Raw genomic sequence first — 8,609 nt, forward strand, 5'->3', positions numbered from 1 at the left:
TTGGACAAAGTTGTGGCGTTTTCTGGAAGCTGAAGGGAAATAAATCAGAACAATATTGTTTAAAAATTTATTAATTTTGATACTTCGATAAAAAAACAACCATAAAGTATGCAACAGTCTTATGAAAAGGAAGGTGTTTGATGTTTTCTTAATGCTATCGGACGAATGCTGGGGCGTATGGCACCGGGAAAGGCGCAGAGGCAGGCAGTGTGTATGGTACCGGTGCAGGATAGAAAGGCGCGGGGCCAGCGATGTATGGAGACGCGGCAAATGGAGCAGCAAAACGGGTAGGAATAGGTGAAGGGAATTGTGCCGCTATTGGTGCCGAGACAGGTACAACTGCTGGTGCAGAGAATGGGGCAGCGACCGGTGATGCAAACGGTACAGGTACTGGAGCCGTGAAGGGTGCAGGTACTGGAGCCGTGAATGGTGCCGGTATTGGGGCGGTAAGGGGAGCTGCAACCGAAGCTGCCACTGGAGCAGCGAAGGTTGCAGCCACTGGTGCCGCAACAGGCGCAGCGAGGTAAGCTGCCCTGTTGACCACGTTGACTTGAGATGCATATGGAGGAATGTTCTGAGGCACAGCATGAGCGTAGCCAACGTGAGCAGGCACTGTTAAGGGAGCCGCTACAGCTGCGGGCACTGCCACTGCACTACATTCTGCACTAATGGCAAAAGCGGCAGCAACAAGGACGATCTGTAAAGATAAAATTAAATATGCATATATCGTCGGTGTTTTGCAGCGCCATTTCGAAAAATTTTTCCGGTTTTTTAATTTTAATTTTTTTTTGTATTAGCTTTTTACGCCTGTTTTCAAATATTTGCGTCCTGTTTTAATTTCAGTTTTAAAACTAAACTTAATTAAAACCAAACTTGAATTTTATTACACTATTTTGATCACTTATTACAATATTTTATTTTTATTAAACATCATCACTCGAACCAGCTTCTGTCGCTTCAACGTGGCTACCCATGTTGAAGCAACAGACGCTAGTTCCAGTTTTTAACTACTTATTGTTAAGCTTTGAACCGTTTTTTGTCATTTTGCGTGTATTTATTTTTTTAAACAAACCAACGTTTTGGGCCCTTTACAGGTTCATGGTCACGGTTGACTCATTTTGAGTTTGAGTCCAGAAAAATGTTTCATTTCCCATGTGTAACAATCGCGAAAACCTAAAGTTGGCGAAATATTATTTGCACCGATTCGTCTTATCGCTTCAACTTTAGAGTACAATAGGGACAAAAGAGTGAACCGTCTCGATAACGCACGTGCCATCTGTAATGCAAACAACTAGTTCAAATACTTTTACGCTTGATAATCTTAACGCGGAAATAACTTATTGAATTAGTAGAAAAGTACCTACTGTTAAAAAAATCGAACTGTTGAGTAAATAAATAATTCAAAACTAGAATTCAGAAAAAGCATTTACCGCACTGATGACTCGTACGATGGACCAAAATCCTTACTTCCTCGTACGCTTTAAGTAAAAGAAGTGATAATGGTTGTACTGCCCTATTGTAGGTAATAGACAGAATAAGCCGTTCCAAGAGATAACATTCATCGGTGCAAATAATATTTCTTCAACTATACTCGTATATTGCCAATTAACTCTCATTACTAAGTGCAAAAAACCATTATTTAAAATTCATTATTCAATAAAGTTATTATTAATAAATGTACAAAAAAAAACTTACAGATTTTAAAGAAAACATCTTGCTAAATTTGGTAGTGAACCTTCCTTATTCGATAGAAGACGAGAAGTGTGTCTGCCAAGAAATAAAGCAAAGGCTTATATAGTTTGTTTATTGAGATTCAAGAAACGTGCGTGTTAGCAACTGTTGGAAGCGTTGCATCGGTCATTGGGGATTCGCGGAGACGTGTGCAGAGAAATGGAGCACATTGAGAAATTTGTGTAACGTGCATTTTGCATTTGCAATAGTCGAATAACAATCCACCAAGTTTACAATCGTCTTTGACAATCATCAATACTTTTTTTGTTAGTCAAGGGATTTGCTTTTGACCACTATCTAGCCCTGCCGCAAGATAGGTGTAGTCTACAATGGAACGATCTCGCCCAGAAGGTGCCTATTCAGTCCTACTTAAGATACTCGGGTTGTATGTGCTCGGAAACACAGTCGCAGGCAGAAAATTCCATTCCTGGGCTGTGGGTATTATAAAAATTACGAAAAGCGTTTAGTACGCCTGAAGGGAATATCGGCCAAGTAAGGATGATATCCCGCCTTACGTCTGGATGTTAATAACTCTTATCGGACGATTTTTTTTTATCTTTAATAACTTGATTCATTTTCATTGATTTGACGTTACTTTTTGAGCTCTGAATAATTCTTCTTGTAGTGTCAATTTTTACTCACTTGGCAATACATGTATTTAAAGTACCTAAATATAACTATTCAGTTTCATTATGCTTGGCAATTCGTTTTCTAGGAAATAAATATATTGTTGCAATATACAAATCATCACACATATGTACCTTACGCATAATAACTTAAATGGTTTGGGAAATCCATTGACTTACAAGTAAAAACCATGCACATAACCATACAGTGTTTTATAAACCCAGATTTAGTGACATGCTCTTTTTTCAAAGTCCAACAGTTTTAACCATCACTGGTATAAAAGTTACGAAATAACGCGGCGGACTATTGAAACATAAAAAAGGTAAAAAATATAAATTATTTATTTTTAAGTTAATCAGGACCATATTGCTCAATTAAAAAAAAATACTTTGAAATTATTTATATTTTTCCAATCTAGTGTTCTACTACTCTCTGAATTTGGAAGAATAAGGGCATGTCATAAAGTTGGGGTTTATAAAACACTGTGGAGCATACGCATCATTTAGTTTTGCATCTTTAACTTTTAGTAAGTGCTTGGTATGGTATGGTATGGTATGGAATGGCAAGGTGTGGTGTAACGGCCTGTTACGCAAATCGACGTCGTAGACACTTGACGTCGATTTGTGAGCATTTAATTAAACAAAATGCTGTATTTATCGGTTAACTTCTTACTCTACATAGTTTAATATACTTATAGAATTTGAAATAAATTTCAATTTCATAATACTTTCAATTTCATTTTATCATAAAAATGTTTCGTTAATTTTTTTATTTGTCACCGATTATTCTTCTTATTAACGTAGCAGTTGCTACGACCACCCGGCGTGAATACAACCTCAGTAATTATTTGTAACGAAAAGCTTGAAAAGAAGAATTAACATTCTTAATTATAATTGTACTAAAATACTAAATAACCAACATTAATTCAATTGAAATCAGATAGGTACACAATTATTTTTGTAGAATGGAACGTAGAAAGTTATACAAAACAAAAACATAATTTTTATGTTGTCTTGAATAAGTGAAGACTAGAAGGTCTTGTTCAGTCACCTATAAACATAATTCCATCGGTTATATAACGTGCGGTGAAATTGATGAATGTGCACAGAGTCCGAATTAGAATGCGCCACAAGTGCGCGGGTCAAAAAATTGCACGCAGCAATGTCTTGTACACACGCATTGCTTAATTCAATTGACAGTAGTATAAAACGTGACGATGCCCAGGAGACGACACAGTCCTCCGGATTAGTTTGCACATACTCTTCGTGAGCAGTCACGTTATTCAAGCAAAATGATCGCCAAGTTCGTTGTAAGTTTCAAGAATTCAATGATAATATTGTTTTATTTAAGTAGTGTACTGCGTGGTAACCACGGGGTTGTTTCTTTTCATTCCTTGTTAAATATGCTACAATTTTCTTTATCTAATTTATAAGTATCTAATAGTCAGCGTTTTAACCATTATAAATGAATAAAAAATAAAAGTTACACAATTATAATTTTCTAGGTCATTCTTGCTCTGGCCGTCGCTGCTAAAGCCGGTGTTTTGCCAGTTGCGGCAGCGCCTGCTGCCCTCGTGGCGCCGGCAGTGGCCCCTATCGCACCTGCAGCGTACGCCGTGGCACCATACGCTAGCTCATACTCGGCACATACCGTGAATCACGCCATAGCTACACCAGTAGTGGCTCCCGCCCCAATCGTTGCTCCTGCACCAGTTGTTGCTCCAGCTCCAGTCGTTGCACCTGCTCCTGTCATAGCTGCAGCTAGACTTGTCGCCCCAGCGCCAGCTGCTCCAATAGTGGCCCCAACTGGTCCCTTTACAGCCCCATACTTCTCATCTCCTTACTACCTATAGACGAATTTGGTGACATCATTGCCTAGTGACTTGCTCAAAAATGATCTTAAAAATAAATTACGTTTGTATATTGGTATTTGTAATCGTTATTTTAATAAATAGAATGTTATAAATAAACAAAATTTTTCGTAGCGTTGTAATTTATTTTTTAACTAAGTGTAGGTATCCGAAGGATTTACTTTTTTCTTGTTCTATTTGTATCCAAGTTTGAGTTAGTTTAAAATTTTATCAGAGGTTTCGATTTTGTGTAACGTGTTGAAAATAGAATACAGTTTTGTTTAACATAAATTAAACACAAATATTACGGTACAAAATTTTGATACACAGAAAAATTTACTTTGTACTACACCGATTGTTCGAATTATTACAGAATTATAAATTAATTACATGATGGAGCCAGAGATTATCTGACTACTACATACTAACTTTAAAGATGAAAACGTGTACATAGATAGATCCGAGATTTTATAAAATAAATAAATAATAAAAATAAAGTTATATCATCAGTAAAAAATCAGTAAAGTAATTGCGCGAGAGCGACATAAAGCGCGATGTACTGCTATTCGTGCATAGAGATCCTGCGCTTTCTATGGCTCTCACGCAAGCCGCGCCCTGTTGTGCTAGCCCTACTAGCAGAATACCCAGACCAGAACCAATTTAGAAAACTTCATTTCGAAAATTAATTTTACAGAAAATGAATTTATTGAACTCGGGACCTCCTCATCTAGCGCCTACAACGCAAACCTTTGGGCCACCGAGGTCGTAAAACTGCATATATAAGCGTAAGCGTATTATTACGAAGTAAACCAATTAATATAGCAAAAATAATTATTTTTTTTATTATTTTTTTATTTATTTATTGTATAAAGGACAAAATACACAAATATGTTTCTAATCGCATTTTAAACCACTAAGGTTTGTCATATTGCGACCTGTATCTACACAATACAAATTTGAACATGCTAGCAGAAGTTTATATTTTATTTATTTCGCACTTATTTTACGCCGTCTGCGTTTATTCAACAGATAACATTCGTGTTTGTCGAATAGCTACGTACATTAATGTGCACTATTATTTAATCATAACTTTTTTAAGAGATAATGTAATTATCTGCAATACTTTAATTGGAAGATTGGTATCTCTATGTAACACTATGAAATAGCATAGTGTCACGCAAGGACCTGTTTTAGTACCACAAGTTGTCGCATGTGTGAAGTGTGTTCTACAAGGACTAACTGTAGTACCTCAATTATACGTTTTGGGTATTCGACATTCCGTTTTTTGCGTTAACTTCACAAATTCCATAAATATTATTGATACTTTTTAAAATTTAGGTTAATAAAGTTGATAAAATTAAGGTTTGTACCGTTTCAATGTTTACGACAATATTAATGTGTGCAAATTGCGTACCCCTAAAATGATAAAGCCAATTAAAATTATCTAGGCCTACGTCTTGTAATATGTGCCATAATACTTCTAATTAACGGTTACTAGTCAGCTGACCGTGTGAGGCACACTTGTGCGCTATAATGGTGTCATTGACAACGCCCTGCTCCCTTTTGAATAGCCTCCTAATCCTATTACTCAATTATTATTAATAAAGCGACACAGCAATTGAAAGTAGCGGCATACATTGTTAGTTTAGTAAACAAATTTCATTACAATTACTGGTGTAAGCCAGTAATGTATAGCTAATCGTAGGGAGTAAAGTTTACTCGTTGTTAAAAGTGCATCGTTTCTAATAAACCTCCAATATATAATCATGTACATTTGACCAAGAGCCAACAGGCAATTTTCATGTATGGAAAGATAAATTTTAGTCGTGTTGTAAGAGGATAGAATTAACCGTTTTGATCCGTGACAAAAAAAAGGAAAATAAATATTATTTACAACATATGAAATGAAATAGAAATGAATGTATTTATTTACGTTACTGTTCGCTATTGTTTATAATCAATATATTTCCGAGTTTTAAACAAACTCGCGAGTTTTAAGCGAACAAGCGCACCAGTTGCACTACCCATTCTGGGTAATCGGAATCTCGTAAGATGCTACAATAGACCATAGTTACGTCTTACGTCTAAATAATTAAATCTCAGGACGCAAAAGGAGGAAAGTCGTACGGTATAAAAATGGGTATTTGTACACAAGAATCTCAGGAATGTCAATTCCATTTTCTCCAGTTCTTTAAATAATACAAATACCGAATTAATTTAATTGTAGAGTCTCTGAGTGTCCCTTTACAGTAAGATAATAATGATTTATTACCGTTACGTTCAAAATAATCTAGAACTTCTTGTATTTCCTAAACTGCCTTGAGTGACTATAGCGTTACCTATATCTACGGGCGTTACTGTGCTGGTCTGCCACACAGAGGTCCCAGATTCGGTTCTCAGGCCGGGAGAAATAATTGTGTGGCCTACATTTATTTCTCTCGTGAGTTTTGATGTAATTTGTGGTTGTCTATGGGTGTGTCCATGGTACCCGCGATACAGGGATACTATAGTCCGGGGCTATGAGTGCGTGCGTGCGCGTGCGCCTTATTTGTGCGTTTCGTCTATAAGCGTGTTTTTTTTATATATAAAACTATTTACAATTTCTCTAGTTAAGTTTTTATTGAATGTCAGGATGTTTCACCAACTCCAATTATTTTTTGTGAAATCACTCCACTAACTTGTTACAATTACTAATACAAAGATCGAACACTTAGAAAAAAATCCTTCGATCCGGCTGGATTCGAACTGACGTCTCCCAGCAAATCGTGCCAGACGAACGAACCAGCGGGCCTCATGAATCATTCTATGTGCTTATTGTCGGATCTTTGGTATTGGTATTAACGACTGTTTTGCCGTAGCGACATCTGTGATAAAACTAGGAGAGAATTTCATCACCCAGTGAGGTACCTTTACAGCTACCAGCAGGTGGATATAGAAATGTCGCCTTAATTGTAATTAAATTTTTATTTCTAGTAGTTGAGAATTTTTTAGTATTATGAATAATCACAACGAAAAGTACCTATGTGTGTTCGTGCTAGTATGTACGTACTATATTTTTAAAGAATTTTGTTGGTACCTACTTGATCATTTACTTATTTACTCTTATTTTCTCAAACGAACAATATACATAGCAGGGGTTTTTAGTATATTACGTGATAACTCCGATTGGTGAACCGATTTTGATGATTCTTTTTTTTTGTTGGAAAGAGGGTACTTCGGTAGTAGTTCCATTTCAATTTGAACAAAATATTCCACCTCTAAAGGCGGCAAACTAGGCGATGAATCCGATTTGGCACACTTTCCGGTAACCGATTTTAATAAAACTTGGCAAATATATGTAATTCCACGCATTTTTGAGGTCAGTTTTTTCACATAACATGTTAATGATCCAGAAATTATGATATATTAGATAACAACGCACACACATTCAACATAGTCCCGCCCTAGGAAAACCCTGTGTTGCGGGTGCCATGGACACACACATAGACAACCACAAATTACACCAAAGCTCACGACAGAAATAAATGTAGGCCATATAAATATTTCTCCCGGCCCGGGAATCGAACCTGGGACCTCTGCGTGGCAGTTTGGCATGGTAACCGTTCGACCACAGAGGCAGTTAAAGATATAATGCTTAATGCGATAAAAACGCATCATAGTCGAAGGTATGTTATAATTAAATATTATGTACTTTATTATAATTTGTGTATGTATTGGAGCAGAAAAAAGTTTGTATTTTAAAGAATTTGACGAATTCAGTATTAAAGTGGACTTTATTAGATTTGAGTAGCGCGCAAAGGAAATTATCTATTTAGGCAGTTTTAAATGCGATACAATACAAAGTCTTTAGAACTTTATAGATTTTTGTACACGACAACAATAATTAATCTAAAATTAGTTATTTCAAGAAATCTCTATTTCATTTTTATTATTTAAATATTACTTGTATTTTGACAAAGTGGCATCAAGTTCTTCTAACAAAGGTTTTTAAAAGTTATGCCGATACGAGATCAAAACTGTTAAAGAAGTTATCTTTCTTATACTAATAGTTTGTTGTAATAACTATATAACACATGGGGCAACATTAAAAATAAGTGTAACAGGTCCAGTGTTAAAGTACCGTTAGATAAAAGATAAATAGCATTTGTAGCTAAAAGTTGAAATTCATAACCCAAAATAGTCCGGTTTTAGGCTATACACTAATGACCCGATTGATTGACATTGGCATGCATTTTAGACGGGAAGACATTTCTTTTTCTCGAATTTTTTTTTTTTCACGACAATTCACGTACTTTATTTCGTAGCCAAAGTGCCTGCGGAACAGTAGGTTATAAGCCTTTAAAAATTTTACATATGTTTGTGGACATTTCTGTGTCACGGTTTCTTTTTCTATGTCAACTTT

General features: G+C 35.9%; 2 protein-coding genes across 2 annotated transcripts; one reads left to right on the plus strand and one right to left on the minus strand.

Annotated features, from left to right (window-relative positions):
* Positions 1 to 107: 107 nt before the first annotated feature.
* Positions 108 to 1,733, minus strand: LOC113228010 (cyclin-dependent kinase inhibitor 1C-like). Its single transcript, XM_026461139.1, has 2 exons — positions 1,696 to 1,733; positions 108 to 697 (listed from the first exon to the last, which is right to left on the minus strand). Exons 1-2 carry the CDS (start codon positions 1,711 to 1,713, stop codon positions 155 to 157), a joined length of 561 nt encoding a protein of 186 aa, XP_026316924.1. The 5' UTR covers positions 1,714 to 1,733; the 3' UTR covers positions 108 to 154.
* Positions 1,734 to 3,594: 1,861 nt separating this feature from the next.
* LOC113228026 (cyclin-dependent kinase inhibitor 1C-like) lies at positions 3,595 to 4,285 on the plus strand. Its single transcript, XM_026461162.1, has 2 exons — positions 3,595 to 3,667; positions 3,863 to 4,285. Exons 1-2 carry the CDS (start codon positions 3,650 to 3,652, stop codon positions 4,208 to 4,210), a joined length of 366 nt encoding a protein of 121 aa, XP_026316947.1. The 5' UTR covers positions 3,595 to 3,649; the 3' UTR covers positions 4,211 to 4,285.
* Positions 4,286 to 8,609: the final 4,324 nt, after the last annotated feature.

This window comes from Hyposmocoma kahamanoa, unplaced genomic scaffold, assembly GCF_003589595.1.
Source record: "Hyposmocoma kahamanoa isolate Upper Pololo Valley unplaced genomic scaffold, ASM358959v1 220, whole genome shotgun sequence".
Lineage (NCBI taxonomy): Eukaryota > Metazoa > Arthropoda > Insecta > Lepidoptera > Cosmopterigidae > Hyposmocoma > Hyposmocoma kahamanoa.